The 15,643-nt window shown below is 42.1% G+C and overlaps 4 protein-coding genes across 12 annotated transcripts in view; 2 read left to right on the top strand and 2 right to left on the bottom strand.

Moving 5' to 3' along the window:
- LOC100119848 (mitoguardin) overlaps nt 1–5,736 on the top strand; it is a 32,048-nt gene extending 26,312 nt beyond the window's left edge. The window contains exons 1-8 of one of the 4 annotated variants that reach the window (XM_031922727.2): nt 1,643–1,772; nt 3,213–3,400; nt 3,505–3,642; nt 3,731–3,843; nt 4,289–4,312; nt 4,389–4,557; nt 4,626–4,859; nt 4,933–5,736. In XM_031922727.2, the coding sequence (XP_031778587.1) occupies nt 1,655–1,772; nt 3,213–3,400; nt 3,505–3,642; nt 3,731–3,843; nt 4,289–4,312; nt 4,389–4,557; nt 4,626–4,859; nt 4,933–5,250 (1,302 nt within the window). In that variant the 5' untranslated portion in view covers nt 1,643–1,654 and the 3' untranslated portion in view covers nt 5,251–5,736. Of the gene's footprint in view, nt 1–1,581; nt 1,773–3,212; nt 3,401–3,504; nt 3,643–3,730; nt 3,844–4,288; nt 4,313–4,388; nt 4,558–4,625; nt 4,860–4,932 lie in introns of those variants that run through there. The other 3 variants (XM_008203929.4, XM_032597640.1, XM_031922726.2) reach the window with 3 other exon arrangements.
- On the bottom strand, nt 5,275–7,275 carry LOC100119812. Its single transcript, XM_001603478.6, has 4 exons — nt 6,918–7,275; nt 6,619–6,743; nt 6,425–6,538; nt 5,275–6,345 (listed from the first exon to the last, which is right to left on the bottom strand). Exons 1-4 carry the CDS (start codon nt 7,070–7,072, stop codon nt 6,227–6,229), a joined length of 513 nt encoding a protein of 170 aa, XP_001603528.1. The 5' UTR covers nt 7,073–7,275; the 3' UTR covers nt 5,275–6,226.
- Nucleotides 7,276–7,945: 670 nt separating this feature from the next.
- Nucleotides 7,946–10,793, top strand: LOC100119775 (arf-GAP domain and FG repeat-containing protein 1). Of its 4 annotated transcripts, none has more exons than XM_008203924.3 (7): nt 7,964–8,195; nt 8,309–8,768; nt 8,923–9,446; nt 9,528–9,707; nt 9,786–9,995; nt 10,072–10,193; nt 10,272–10,717. In XM_008203924.3, exons 2-7 carry the CDS (start codon nt 8,605–8,607, stop codon nt 10,323–10,325), a joined length of 1,254 nt encoding a protein of 417 aa, XP_008202146.1. In that variant the 5' UTR covers nt 7,964–8,195; nt 8,309–8,604; the 3' UTR covers nt 10,326–10,717. The 4 variants fall into 4 exon arrangements, with proteins under 4 accessions (XP_016842547.1, XP_008202146.1, XP_008202145.1 ...); XM_032597643.1 differs by having other exon boundaries at nt 7,974–8,195; nt 9,798–9,995; nt 10,272–10,793; XM_016987058.3 differs by having other exon boundaries at nt 7,946–8,768; nt 9,798–9,995; nt 10,272–10,793.
- Nucleotides 10,766–15,261, bottom strand: LOC100119748 (cytoplasmic protein NCK1). 3 transcript variants are annotated; one of them, XM_031922729.1, is made up of 4 exons: nt 14,302–15,231; nt 13,198–13,475; nt 11,972–12,969; nt 10,766–11,829 (listed from the first exon to the last, which is right to left on the bottom strand). In XM_031922729.1, exons 2-4 carry the CDS (start codon nt 13,214–13,216, stop codon nt 11,605–11,607), a joined length of 1,242 nt encoding a protein of 413 aa, XP_031778589.1. In that variant the 5' UTR covers nt 13,217–13,475; nt 14,302–15,231; the 3' UTR covers nt 10,766–11,604. The 3 variants fall into 3 exon arrangements, with proteins under 3 accessions (XP_031778589.1, XP_031778590.1, XP_031778591.1); XM_031922730.1 differs by lacking the exon at nt 14,302–15,231 and adding an exon at nt 13,878–14,239; XM_031922731.2 differs by lacking the exon at nt 13,198–13,475 and having other exon boundaries at nt 14,302–15,261.
- Between the last annotated feature and the right edge of the window lie 382 nt (nt 15,262–15,643).

The raw sequence follows: 15,643 nt of genomic DNA, 5'->3' as shown, positions 1-15,643 counted from the left end.
GGATTCATTTCTGCATTATTTTATCTACTGCAAATTGCCGCAGCCTGCAACACATAAGCAGCCGACCCCACCGTCCGTCGCGCGTTTTTTACGTGTAGAACCTTTTTTCTCCGAATTGGTGCAGCAGCGCGCGCTCTGATTATAGGGGGGAACTTTCGCTTCGCTGACTCTCTCACTTTATGGCCTGTAATAATAACGCGAATTTACGAGATTCAACTTAATCTTACCTTTTTCACTTGTAAATCCAATTAGAATACACACAGGGAGACGGTGTGGCGGCGGGACGTGACTCAGAAAAAGCGGCGCGCGCACACACTGATAAATTTGAGCGATTTGTCTCTGACCTAGAAGCGTCGTATTTTTCGTTCCGGGAAAAAAAGGAATAAAGTGGAAATCGCGGTTAAATTCAAATGCAATAAGCAATTACGTAACGCGCGCGCGCAGCCGGGAGTTGAAATTCAATTCCCGGACAGCAGACACAACAAAATAACACGCCGCGCGGTCCATTAGATAATCAAGTCCGAAATCACACAGGCGGCGCGTCCCGAGCTCAATCAATATTCGCAATCGAGTTACGCGGGAAGTGTGCGCTACATAAACAGAGGCTTCGGCTCGTGTGTGTTTTCGTTATTGATTTTTGTCCCGACTCTCCTCTAAAAATAAGCCTCGCGTGTCGCGCCACCAAAATCCTAAAGTGTGCACCTATAGGCATTTCAAATGAACAAAAGGCAATTACCCTCGACTTTCGGATCGATCTCTCGAAGCCAAATAAACATCGTGTGTAGCTACTGAGCATAATTGCAGAAAGAGTATACGGAAGGCGGCGAAGGCACGCAGAGAGCGAGGAGAGAAATCCTCCGAGGGGGCGCCTATCTCTCACCTTGCGCTCGCCGGGAAATCGCACACATATGCCCGCGAGCATCAGGGGTCGCGCGCACGCATTACATAGACGTAGACATACATGCATGTAGGCAGTGAGCGAAGAGAGAGAGAGAGAGAGAGAGAGAGAGAGAGAGTTTCCGCTTCCTCTCTCTCTCTCTCTGCTCTCGTAGCCGCGTCCTTCCGTCGACGCGACTACTGCCGGCGGCGGCAGCTGCTGCTATAGCATGTATGCGCGTATCGACCCCTCGCCCATTGGACGAGGCGTCCTCCAATAACGAACCTCCAAAAGGATTACGTCACTGCCCCGCGGCGGCCCGTGCGCGTGTTATTGACGCCGCGAAAAAGAGAGGGAGAGCATCGCAGACGCGCGCACGGCAACCCCGAATTTTCGTCTATCGCATAATATACTTCTTTCGCATAGGAGATAACCTGACCTTTCCTCCGATCCTCGCCAAAGTACCATACCTTGTACTCGTCATCGACTTTTCGCAGCTGCGAAATTGGCCGCAGCCCTAATTCGGCCCTTGTGGCGTCGCGGATTTTCCTCTCGTGTACGTCTCTATATCCAATCGATAAACCACGTGTTGATAGCGCGCACCGCTCTCTCCCTCTCTCCCCAATGGCAAGGTCATCCACGAGAGCGAGAGAGGCAGACGCGTAATACCGCTGCAGGAGCTTTTCAGATTTTCGAGCCAGTCACGTGTGTGAGCTGCTGCAGCGGCTAAATCCCCTGCGCCGATCCTCGCGGGATCCCTTATGTATTTTTGCTATTATGCGCGCGCACTGTTGCTCTCTGTGCAGCGGCGACGAAGGGAGTGAAAGGCGGCTCTTGTGTTGTGGGAATTTCCCTGCTTTTCATCGAATGCCGGTATATGTGCGCCCTTTGCTGTGTAAGTTCGTCATGCCCCCTTCGACGATGCAATCGAACGATGTGGAATATTGTGAAAATCGCGGAGAGAGAGAGAGAGAGAAGGTAGAGTAATTGCGCGCAAAGACCGCTGCTGCAATGCAGTTAGTTTATGGCCCATCGCCGGCTCTTATATTGCATTCTGAATTACCGCGTGGTTTAATCGAGGTTAAGCGGTCGCGCTGTACTAATTGCATCAAAAGTTAACTGGGCTTACATTACCTAAAATCAAATTATTCGCGGTGCAATGGCTAAAAATCCGCGAATTTGCTACGTATGGCGATCCGGTGTGACGGGTGTAAATCAAGGGATTTCCGCGTCTGTCGTAAAGACAATGCAACATGGCAGAGGCTCGCGCGCGCGGAGATGAAATCGAGATTATCGGATGAGTCAGCGCGCGCTCGGGGAAAGACTTCCGCTTGACGTGGACAATTGGCGAACGTGTGTATATATATATACAAGTATACGCGACAGCGATGATTAAGACCCCTGATGCTGCGCGCTGCGCATGCCGTCACGGACTTGGAATTCTTATTCGTATATTAAACGCATTGTATAACTGGTCCAAGATGGGCCTGTGTATTATTATCGTAGTCTCGAAAATTTATCAAATTAATTCATTTCGCGCTTCCAGCTCGTATGCAGGTATAATAGGAGCACAGGTGGCATCGGGCGGTAAAAATAAGTACTCCGCATAAGCGAAAAGGGAAGCGCTCGTTTGATGGCTGTGACAAAGATATAGCTAGACGTATGAGCGATTCTCCTGAATATAAAGCATTTTTACGACGGCGCGCCAACACTTTGGATGATGAATATTTCATGTAATTGGTGCAACGATTGCTATATACGTGTAATACGTACGTGATGAATACGTACGTAAAAGTGTGAAAATTTGTTTACAAACAAAGGCTATTTATCGATGTCTATCGATAGCTTCTACAGAGGCTGCAATTAAAGCACTTATATACACCCAGCGCGGTTCTCTCCGACGACACTTTTTACAATTCTGTTCGTTCTATTTCGATAACCTTGTCTTCAATAAATACTTGGATTATCGAGCTTGCGTTATTCGGAGCACCAGTGCGAAGATTGAAATACGAGCTTCATCCGAGAGTATAAGTAATCTGGAAAATCGCGATGTCGAGCTGTTATTCATGAAAATGCAATTAGGTCATCTGCGAATATACCAGCAGTATTTGTGGTGTTTAAAATCTCCCTCTCTCTAAAATTATAAAAAAAAGCTCTGAATAAATTGTGCTGCACCCTGATTTTTTCCCCCGACAAAAAAAAAGGAAAAAAAAGAAAAGAGCGCGGAACATAAATTCGAGGATGAGAGTCTCAAGTACAATAAAATGTATACACTGGCAGTGATGCAGAGAGAGAGAGGCCGCAGTTATAAATCGATGGGGCTTGTCTTCCGCAGGTTTGGAAGCGCTGGAAAGGGCGCTCTATTGCTGGGAGGACGCGCTCACCGCTTTCAGCTCGGCCCTCAACAGCGATGCCCTCGCGCTGCCTTCGAAAGCCGACGCGGCTTTCACGCGGGACGTCCAGGAGCTGCTCGATCTGGGCTATCAAATACAGAACAACGCCGAGCTTCTCTTCATAGATCAGGTAAATAATCTCCCCATACCCGAGTCGAGTCGAGTCTGCCAACCGACAGTGGACCGATTATACAGTTTCTGATGGATTTATAATCGATTTTGCGAATTTCCCAGCACTCCGTGCTCTTCAGGAATGGAAGCGAGAGCGAGGAGAGCCACAAGCCTTCCACTGTGGGAACTAGATTATCAATGTGCAAAGATAAACACGATCCCGCCTCTTCGCCGGAATCCTACGCGTCTGCAAAGGACGGAGTGAGTGTGTATATATATACATATAGTTTTCTGTTACTTATGCGTAGTATAGCGCTTATTGCTACTGCTGCGTTTTCGTCGTTCGCAGGTCGCGGATCTGCGGGAGTTTGAAGAATTTTCCGAATTTTTCCCGCACTTCGAGCAGCAGAAACTCTACCACGAGGCGCTCAAGATACACGAGGATAAAGGAATTCCGTGCAGGTAGTATGACAATTTTTAAAAGCTTGATTCTTTCAGAATATAGCTTATACTTTTTCAAACGCTTCTATTGCCAGACTTAAAATCAAGATAAAAATTATTTATACCCCCCCCCCCCCCCTGCAAGATGCTAGTTACGCTTAGGTAGCGCCACTAACCGACTGTATAGAAAGTCGATAAGGTAGTGCACTGCAAGGAGCTAGTAGTAATAGGTTTAAACTTATTTTGCGCGGTATGATGTAAATAGTTGTCCGATTAACACAAGTACCTATAACATTTTAGTTTTCACGAAGCAGTATCAATTTTTGGCACAACACCCAGCTCAACGTAATTCCTACATTTGCTCCTACGAAGCCTTGTTATTTACTTAATTTTCATCTATTCATAGCACGTCGGACGCACTTTTTATTTTATTTTGAAACATTCTTTTGTTTATTCTGTTTTCCAGGATGAGTAGAAGCGGCTCCGAAAAGTACGTATGCGAGTAGAGCTGACCTGAATAGCCGATGTCTCTTGCGAACGATGATATAATATGCGATAACTTTCAGACGGGTGCATACGGAGTTGGTCAAGTGCGGCTCGGATGTGGAGTATTTAGCCAAAGTGCATTGTCTGCGACAAGCGTATACGCGTCTGTTCAGCCTTCCCTCAGCCGCTACATGGATCGCTGACGTTGGCAGGCAGCTCATAAGCGATTTAATCATTTTCGCCGATAGGGTATGCATAACATCACACGCGTACTTGTTGCTTGAGAATTTCGATTCTAATTGTTAACCATCTTTCAGGATCCCAAAGACTATCTGACGCATTACGAGCGTATGCTCGAGTTCCTCAGCGATGAAGGCAGTTTACCAATTATGCAAGAGGAGTTGGGTATGCGAGGAGTGAGATGCATCAATTTTTACGATGTTGTTATTGACTTTGTTTTACTGGATGCATTTGAGGAGGTCGAAAAACCACCCTCCTCTATTAAAGCTATACTTCAGAATCGTTGGATCTCGGCGAGCTTTCGAGAGACGGTAAAATTGTCTCCTTCCTATATGTAACAATTAATATTATTATGCCCAAAAATGTTATTGCTTTCCTTTTTAGGCTATTGGCACAGCGGTCTGGTCTGTTTTAATGGGCAAAAGACAAATGCTCAAGCATCCTCGAGGTTTCATGGCACATTTTTATTCCATTTCGGAACAAGTCACTCCTGTATTGGTTTGGGGATTCTTAGGTCCGGAGAGCAGTTTACGATCAACTTGCTTTTACTTCAGAGAACAAATAAATGAATTTTTAGTCGACATATTCAACTTTTTTAAAGTCAGATATACCAATGTAGATGATCTTGCCGAGGATGTACTCAGGGAAATGAAAATTCGCGTAGAGAACATAAATCAGAGACTTTCTTTGGAGGGTTGTTAAGGGATTTACATTTTCATGTATATATTCAGGAAACTCGCTATTTATTAAAACTATGCATTTGACAGATAACTATCCGAATAGCTGAGATGGTTAACATCGACTATAAATTAAATATAAATCGACAAGAATATGCTTGTGGGAAGTTCATAATATAACTTCTGCGCTCTGCCAAAATCCAAAGCTAGTGAAACTTACCATTTGTCTAAACACGAGTATTTATTCATTATGCAAAGTTTATAATGCTAGAAGAACAAAGAAAGATTTGATCTGCACATTACAATTAGGCGTATCTGTTTTTCTTCACTTTTGTACATTCACTTTATATTCTATTCTTTATATATGTACAGTTGGTTAATGTATATTTATTAAATGTCGCTACTTTAATAATTCTGATTGCATTCTTGAATATTCCATCATTGAATTATGTATGGTGCTGTGCATCAATAAAATCTACTACATTCCACAATATACGATGCCAGAACACAAGTTTTTAATTCTTTCTTCAAAACTTTACACCTGAGACGAAAACCGATATTTGTTTAATAAATGTCAATCCAGTAAAATAATTTCATCAACTTTGATGGGCGTTTACCGTTTACTTGTATTTCTAATTTTAATTATACTTTATGAATATGGTGCATGAAATGCTAGCACAAGTCTCATAAATAATATAAATTGATAGATAAAATTTTTTACATATTTTACATACTAATAATAAATTGTTTGCTTTGTTAATAGAAAACATGTATTACGTTATTTCAATCTTATCCTACTTGCTAAAAACTAATACTAACTAACGGTAAGAAAAATTTTAGATGATTTATAATAACAATTAACAAATTGTTAACATTTTTATTATACCGTTTTAATTATAAAAATATAAAAATATAACAATACTCTTTCGTTAATAGAAACTAAATCTATATTTCTTTTTTTCTTAATTAATTATTTGGCATTGTGCTTGTAACAAATTTCTCTAGTAATCGTAACCGATATACTTTTCATCATCAGATTCTGATCCAGAAGTCGATGATTCTGGTGGAGGAATATTTGTTATATTCATCCTCTTTTTATACTCGTCGAAGGTTTCTCTTTCTGAAAAATACATGTTTTGCTTATTAGACATAAACATCACAAATTTGCATAATTTTTATAATAACTGATACGATGTTACCTGCAAGATTAGCAAACGGATCATCCCATGATTTTTTTTTAACAATGTGATCAGGATCCATGCATATAAAAGTTGTTTTTTCTTTATTCATTTGTAATCTAGGCCAATCTGTCCCTGTAAGCCAAAAATTAAAATTTGTAAAATTCAACTGACTTGAACTTAATTTTCTACACAAAAGACATGCAGAAACTCACATTTGTGTGCTTTGATGAGACAAACTTTAATTTCCCTGCCAAGCTTCTCATGAGACGTTTTATCAGCCACAACGGTTCCACATAATTTTAATCCAACAAAATACTTGTTACCGTTCAACGTGGTGCTAGAAAACAAAAGCGTGCGATCAATGTCAGTTTAAAGTCGTCCGGTGTATTCACTCCTAAATATCACCTTCAAAAAGTACAAAGCTATGTATGTAGAGACGAAGTTTTTTTTTTAAATTCCACTTTTTCCTCAGACACGTGAAATTCGCAAAGAATTAAATATATAGCTATACCTGAATTTGAAAGTATCGCAATCAACTCTGATGCTGTATTTTTCTACGTCCGTTAAAATAATTCTAATAAATACTGCATTATCAGTTTGATACCAAAATATTTTTGGCGTTCTGTAGTTGCTTATGAGATTGGGACAAAGAGCTGCATTTGTCATGATTGTAATGTTAAATAACTTATCACAGTTATAATTTCAATAAATATTGATGTGTACTTAATTGTCACCGGCGGCGAGAGACAGAGAAAAGAGCATTCATGCCGCAGCAATATAATCGCTTGGGCGGGAAGACTGTGTATACTGAATATAAGTATATAGACTATCTGGAGAATGTTCACATTTAATATAGCCAAAGTCTATATATAGTCTCGTTGATGTAAAATCTATATTATAGAGTCTTTCTAGGTATATGCGCATACTTCGAGTTCGTGGCACAGCGGCGATTACAAATTGTTCGATATAGTTTGGTATGTTTAGTGAATATATGTTATAACAGATTTTTCAAATTTGTTTACAAAATCAAATAAAGATGTATTATGATTCCTTGGCATAAAGATGCCAAGCCGTGGTCAGTTCGGTTTCCATAAAGCAGTCTGTAAAGCACTGCTCTAAGCTCTTGCCTCTTATGCTTTTCGATGCGCGTTTTACAGCGCTCATAGCGGCCGGTACAGGAAGCAGTTAAAAATTGAATTTAATTTGAAAATAAAAATTTTCATAATAAACTGTTCGTCACTCTGAAATATTAGAATGGAATTTAAAAATTAATTTTCACAGCTCCAAAAATTGATGCTCCAAACGCACATAAGAGTACCCGACAAAATTGGCTTGGCATCGGTTTCGCGCATCGCAAAACGTGTACGTATAACTATCAAAGTACGAAAATGCCTTTTTCGTTTAGCAAATACAGTGATTTAATCGCAAGCATGCGTATCTGAGTATAGATAGAGAGTTTACGCAATGCATGCATATTTTTTCACTTTGCTGTATATATACTATAGTGGGAGGTTAAGGAGGTTGCGCCTACATACCGATACTCGTGCGTGTGTCAGAGTATGTCGTCAGTCGGGGAGAGACAGAGGCGAGCGAGTAGACTGTAGAGTAGCGAGCGCCAGAGTGTGACATAGGAAGTCGCAAACGTCATCGGAAAGTACGCGTTGCGGGCGGCGGAGAGAGAGAGAGAGAGAGAGACGGGAGAGTCGCGGCCGAGAAAGACTTTTTTTCAATACACGGGACTGCGGAGAGCTGCAGTTCGCAGCCGAGAGGCAAACAGCATGACAAGCTAGTGCGCGCTAATCTCGAATTTTCATTGAAAACGTCCGAGCGAGCGAGCGCGCGCGCCTTTCTCGTCGGGGGTCCCGTTTCTCTCTTTCTATAAGAGCTGTAACGTCGTTGCAGGTATACTCTTTCCTTCGCTCTCTCCGTCTCTTTTGGCTGGCCCCTGCAGCTGCAACGTTTGTGCATTCGACCGTTCGCGGGGAGAGAGTCGGAGTCGTGTCGTCGCTCGTCGCTCGTCGCTCGTCGTCCGTTAACCTCGTCCTCGTCGTGTGATCGTTAACGTTAACGTTAACGGCTGCCTGGCCGTTCTCCGCGCAGCTCTCGCATGCGCCCACTTTCGAGAGCTACGACCACTCGCTGCTGCAGCAGCTGCATACGTAATAAGTGCAAAAGTGCATCGGCGCAACGCGCGAAACATGGCATCCGCCAAGAAGAAGCAGGACGAGAAGAATTTGAAGACGTTGCGCGAGTTGGTCTCGCAGCCGGGCAACAAGGAGTGCTTCGATTGCCAACAGCGCGGACCCACTTACGTTAACATGACAATAGGCTCTTTTGTCTGCACGACCTGCTCGGGCATGCTGTGAGTATCTCCCGCCGTCGCCGTCAAGCTATCTTCTTGCAAACTTACCTCTATTTTTCATTTTTTTTTTCTCACGGACGATCGCTAATTTTCACAAACATTGTTACTTTGCATAGCTTGTAACTCACCCTTTTTTTTTCTTTCTGTGCTTCAGCCGAGGACTGACTCCCCCGCACAGAGTCAAGTCCATTTCCATGGCCACCTTCACTCAGGACGAAATTGATTTCCTCAAAGAGCGTGGAAACGAATTCTGCAGGGCAATTTGGCTGGGTCTGATGCCTCAGAGCACCACTCACAGCAGCAAAGACGAGCAGAAGATGAAAGACTTCATGAGCGCCAAGTACGAACTGAAGAGGTACTACCTAGACCCTGCAATGGCGAATCAACTTTTAAATCAAAAGTCACAAGGCTCCAGTAAAACAAGCTCCAAAAGCACGTCCAATGTCATCAAAGCCCCTCCAACTAAATCAATATCATCTCCTATACCGCTCTCGACTGTCAAAACAAAGGAGACTGAACTTGTTAACTCAAACACCATAGACTTTGTTGCGGATTTCAGTAAGGTGCCGGCTCCTTCACCACTTACTATTCCTGCACCTGCCAAGTTTCCTCAGCCTATTGTTCCACAGCCTTCTTTTGCAAATTTTGATAATAATCCCATCTTCAACTCTTCCACAGGTATGCTTATTTATCATTGTGATTTTTTTTTATATACGGTAGCTATGTGCACAATTATTTCTTGATTTTTATTATTTTTAGCAAATCAAACATCAACTACACCTGCTTTTGCAAGCACTAATGGAACTACAAATACTCCTCCCTCTGAAGATCGATATGCTGCTTTAAAGGATTTAGACTCTATGATGAAGCAAGCAACTCTCAAAGACGAACAACCAGTTTCTCCTAAAGTATCTTGGGATCTAAAAAATACTAGCAATGGTATGTATGGACACACTGCGATAATTTGCTGAATTCTCAGGAAATATTTCCAAACTCAAGTATCTCTATGTAAAAAAGAAATTTTTCCAGCTACAAACTCAAGTTGGTCTGCTTTTGACACCAGTTCTCCTTTCATTTCGAATCCTTTTGCTGGAGATACATGGCAGCCAACTGTTAATATACTCAACAACAATCATAATAGTAATAACAATTTCCAACAAATGGAAGCTAATGTCTGCAATTCAGCTAATCCATTTAGACAAACTCAAATGCCTCTATTTAACAACGGTAAATTAATATAACTTTATCAATAATAATTTTAAGCAAATATAATATACAATAAATTAAAAAAATTTTCCGTCAGATTTTAACTGGTTTGGACGAGACACTCAAAATATGGACAATGTTCCAACTAGTCATTTATCGCCCTTATCAAATAAATCGTGGCAACCAACTGTAACAGGATTTAGGGCTAATCCTTTTGCTGTAAGAATCTCAATCTACTTTGTAATATGCTAATAAGTATTATACTGCTTGGTACTCGATGCAATATTTATTTTTCAGGTTGGCTCTGGTATTGGAGATGCAACGCGAAATTCAAATAACCCGTTTTTGTGATGAATTGCATTAACGTTGATCAAATTGCGCGAACAAATATTTTAACTACACTCTAATGTGTAGTATGAAAAGAGAATTTCTATTGTACATGACTAAATATGGCAGTTAGTGCTATTAATTTTAATTCTCTAGGAGCACCAATCTCTCTTTTATCTCTCTGATTTATACAATTAAAATTATTATTTATAAATTTAATTTTAACATATAATTTTAAATAAAAATTAACATTTGTTATTGTTAATTATATCGCGGTAAAGCTAAAATGGCATCTGTAAAATGTATTTGCTGCTTGCTTGCTTTTTCCCTTTTTATAGCAATTTTTTTATCGATTAAACAATATATATATATATATAGTCTCAGGGACTGTTTTAAATAAAATGTTTATAAAAATATTTTAAACTAAAATAAAAACCTCATCCCAGTAATTGATATTCTTTGAATAAAAGTAAAAAAGATTTATTGAACAAATTATTGATTTTGTTTCTACAATTAATGATCGGTGTACGATGGATTAACGGAGTTCATCTTTTAGTGAACACATACACAATATGTTGAAAAAAAAAAAAAAATTATGGATGCATAGGTGCACACTTAAATACTTTATTTACTTAGAAATATTCTAATAAATACAAAATCACAAATGAACACTTAGTCTTTGTTTTAGCTTAATAACAGTAGGTCGACCATACTTGCACAGTAGTTATGTACTCGGTTGTTACACTCGCACTAGCTAGAATAAGTGTGCCTAAAGATCTGTTAAAACGACATGATTTCATTGAATTTCTTTTGCCAGCGAGGTAATAAAAAAACGTCGCGAATAAAAAGTCCGTGTCACTCTATAGGTTGTAAAAATTTCTCACATTGACACAATTCTCGAAGACTTGGATGATCGTTTATTACAAACCTAGCTGCCTTATGAGAATGGTTGGAAGCATTGATGAGCAACGAGCCGTCGTGAAGAATGATCTACTACTTGGGATACTAAATAATTTGATCTAAAAACGCCGAGAAAATATCAAAAACACTAATATGTGGCGAGCTGGCTAGTCGTGTTAGTCATTTTTTTTTCATATTTTTTTTCCTTTATAATATGTATACGCGAAAGACAATGACGATCTGCAAGGCGATGATAACGCGACTTGGTGATACTAAATAGGGAAAGTGTAAGGAAAGGTAAGGAGACCATAAGGCTCGAGAGTAGGCATATAAACGCGTATGAACTAAGCGTTGGACGATTACTCATTGTCATTTTCAGTCGATAAAAAACGGACGCACGAGCCTAGCAGCCATTGCTACTAGGATTTCCAGCTTTTGGCAAAGGTCGTACCAAATACAATTTTTCCCCTTGTTTGTTAGTATAAATAGGCGCTCGCTGATAATGATCTACAAGCTGATCCAGAGTATGAAATTTCCTTTGGCCAATGCAGTATAGCGCACCCTCAACGTGCACCCTAAAATGCTTATTGCGGCCTGGTGCCTTTAATGATACTGAGTAGTCTCCCATCTGAAAAGTAAGAGCAATAAAAATATGTATTCAAATGGAGAAGACTAGTAAAATGTGCGTAAAAAGACTGTAAAAAGACAGCACGGGACAAGTGTTAATTTTTGTAATAATTTTTGTAAGCAAAGATGATTGATATACTCACATTAGTTTCACTGTCCCTTATTAAAAAATCGCCGTCATGTCCATGCTGATTTAGAAGCGTGTCGCACTGCGAGCGAGTAATGCTACCATAGTACCAAGGTTTTCCTATTAAATGAGGCCTGTCTGCCGAAGAATTAGCAGCACCAGCTGCAGAATTGGAATGAGGATGATCAGATCGTCTTTCTAACGAATCACCTAGTCCAATGTCGCTACCGGCGTTATTTCCACCACCACCGACGCCCACGCGATCGCGATAAGGTTGCGTCAGGTATTCGCTGAGTTCCTGAAGATAATTGCGAGGAACCAGACCTATTTGGCCCTGACCGTTTCTCGCCTTGTACCATTCGGGATCAGCTGGAGGGCGATCTAAAATTTCAAGTCGGTCTCCTTTCTCAAATGAAAGCTCTTGGTCATTGTTGGAGGAGAAGGAATAGAGAGCTACAACAATATCCAAAACGTTTTCTGCCATAGCATAAGTGTGAAGCGTATCGTCTGCGTCTCCCTCTTCTTGAGTGTAATTTGACGGAAACCAGCCGGCTTGCGTGCCACTTTGTCCTCTCCACCAGCCATCGTTGCTTTTCTCAAGGATCAAAATTCGCGTTCCTTTAACCAGTGAAAGCTCATCAGCTTGTTGAGCTTGGTAATTATACTTGACTACAGCAGTCCCAATAGCTTCGCTAGGGTCTGCTGGCAGGCGCCTAGGCATTATCGGAGACTCTACTACACGAGAAGGTGAATTACTGGACGGTAAAGTCTTGGAACCAGAGCCCTTCTTTACTTTCTTCTTGATGCTATCAAACAAAGAGGGTTTTTCTTTCTTGACATAGTTACTTGGTACATAGCCTGCCTGACCCCGCGAACTCTGTACTCTCCACCAGTGCTTTGAATCATCCAAGAGTAGATACCGCTCATTTTTGCGCAGGTCCAATTCTTGAGCTCCTTGTGCCTCATAGTCATATTTGGCGACAACGTAACAAACGTCGTCTTGGTTTGCCTTGCCTGCAACGAAATAGACAGTTAATCTATTGCCGATTGTTCAATTCAATTTACCCTATTCAGATTAGTATATTATTTAAGATTTTATCTATATACTGATGATGATCAACAGTCTACGTATTTACAGAAAATAAAGAACAGTTTAAGTACACCAAAATGAGAGGATAAAAATAATCTGATATACATAATAATAAACAAAATAAAAGATTACTTTACTAAAATACAACGTACCATGCTTCATGGCTGCCATGTGCGAACAAGGGGTGATGATATAGTAATGATTGTTTTTTAATGTAGACAATTAGTGTTACGTGCGTCTTCTATAGCACACGTATCACTTGTATGAATCGAAAATCTTTGTGACTCGAGTCAGTGGTATGAATACGGCAGGCATTCATTCTTTTTATTATCAAGTCTTTTTGGCTTTTTTCAATGTCCGAGTACCTTCCAGTTCCTCGACTCGAACTCTGTTGTTTGCAGCGGTACAGCAAGTGAGTGCATAATCAACACTTTAACATGACAGGAAGTGGAAAGAAAAAATCAATTATTAACATGGTTTGATTGAAAAACAAATCGTATGATGATTTACAATGACTTGTCACACAGCAGCAAAAGTTAATGTTCAAACGAAATTCCATCTTGAATAAGATATGTTACAAACTGATGAGTTTGTTTGGTCGGGAATAATCTACTCATTAAAGTCAAAGCTTGATAAAAATTACAAAAACAAATCTACTTTTGCTAAAATAAGCTTGACACTACGAAATAAGAATAATCTGTAGAAATTAACATGCGTGAGGAGATGTTCTCACTGACAGAGGTAAGTGAATTATTTGATCGTAAAGCGGCATGAGAGTGAATTCGAAGGGGTCAAGATTGAGATGCAGTCAATAAAATGGTAGTACACATACTTATTCTTAATAGAGTGACATTCGTGAGATAAGATAAAGTTAGATTGAAAAGAACTCGCGGGATGCATCGGAGCTCGTGTCTCCTTTCATTCCAAAAGCAAACCCGATGAGTGATTTGTTGAGTAGCAGCTACAGAGAAGAGGAGTGTGTCAACATCGGGTCTTTGTCGAGTGTTCAGCAACAGCAGCAGCAGCAAGACTGCAGCGAGAATGCTGACTCACACGCATCGGAGTGAAAGACGAGGAGAGTAAATAAAAAAGGGAGCAAAAGAGCGAGCCGCGAGTAGCACAGCAAGCAAGCGGGAGAGAGAGAGAGAGAGAGAGAGAGAGAGAGAAGCGCGCGAGTGAGTGCTGTATATAGGTATACGAGCATAAGTATAACGTGGGTTTGTGTATGACAATTATAAAATGCGAGGGGGGCTTACCGATTTTGAGGCTCGACATATTCCTTCATGTGCGGCGATGCGCCGGAGCAGGATAAGCGAACTGCGGCCTCGGCCTGAGCCGGCCCAGATGCAGCAGCGGCGACGGTGCGGCGGCGCAACGACGACAATCAGCAGCAGCAGAAGCAGCGGCGCCGACGGCCGTAGCAGCCATGAACGCGCGATCAGCCTTGGCCCGAGTACGAACGGAGCGCACTTTCCAGCAGCAAATCCAGCGAGCAGACAGAGACAGCCGACAGAAAGAGCGAGAGAAAGGGAGAGGGAGAGCGATCAGTAGTAAGAGAGAGAGACGGAGAGAGCGCGTGTGGAACTTTGGGACTCAGAGGGGGTCGCACGGGGAGAGACGAGTGAGAGAAACTGTGTGTGCGTGTAGCTATATATGCGTATGGCTGCAGGCCTATAGCTATAGCGCGTCTGCACACACACACACAGAGAACAGATGGAGAAAAGGGAGGCGCGTGTTGTTCTGTCACCGAGCAGAGACGACAGACGGCCGCAGCGGTAAGAGAGAGAGAGAGACGGAGCGAGTCAGTCCCCGAAAATCCTCGTGCGGCAATTGATTTTCGGCTGCTCCTGGAGAAGGCACTCACACACACACACACACGCACGCACACACGCCAAGAGAGAGGGAATACTTATAGGGCTGCGCCGCAAGCAAGCGGGTGTGCTTCGAAACGTTCCGGAGCTCTAGCTCGAGAAGATGCGCTCGCGCGTGGAGGCGATATCTGCTGGAGGTGGACGGCACACGCCCCAAAAGAGAGCGGCGCCGATCGTTCGCTCGCTTCGTCGTTTCGATAGACTGAGAGGGAGAGCCCGAGAAAGAGAGAACTAGGTAGCGCGGCGCGCGGCTCAAGTTGCGGCGACACACACGGACTCGACACGGACGAGCTCACATACGCTCGCGGCTCACCCCCACAAATTCGTTGATGCAGGCACGCGCCCTATTCGACGCTCGCCGCTCATTCTCTCTCTCTCTCTCTCTCTCTCTCTCTCTCCATACTCGCGTATGTGTGTGTGTGTGTATGCCGCGCGGCGCTACTGCTGATACCTACTCTGAATCACTAATGTTGTGTTGTGGCTGTATCGGGGGAGGAAACGAACAGCTAAATATAGGTATCGCGCGCGAGCTGCCGTGTATAAAATTTAAACTATTTTTTTACGTTCGAATTTTTCAATAGACCACCCGGTGCATATTGGCCTCACGAATATTCCAGCTCGTATTTTTTATTTCTAGCCATAAAGCATATCATAGTTTCGCACCCCCGCGCGTTCGGGACTGTCCGCTGAACCGTAACTCGACCGCTATCTTGACGACGAATGACCG

This window comes from Nasonia vitripennis, chromosome 2, assembly GCF_009193385.2.
Source record: "Nasonia vitripennis strain AsymCx chromosome 2, Nvit_psr_1.1, whole genome shotgun sequence".
Taxonomy (NCBI): Eukaryota; Metazoa; Arthropoda; class Insecta; order Hymenoptera; family Pteromalidae; genus Nasonia; species Nasonia vitripennis.
The sequence above is the reverse complement of the archived record's forward strand: the minus strand, read 5'-3'. Positions and strand labels throughout refer to the sequence as shown.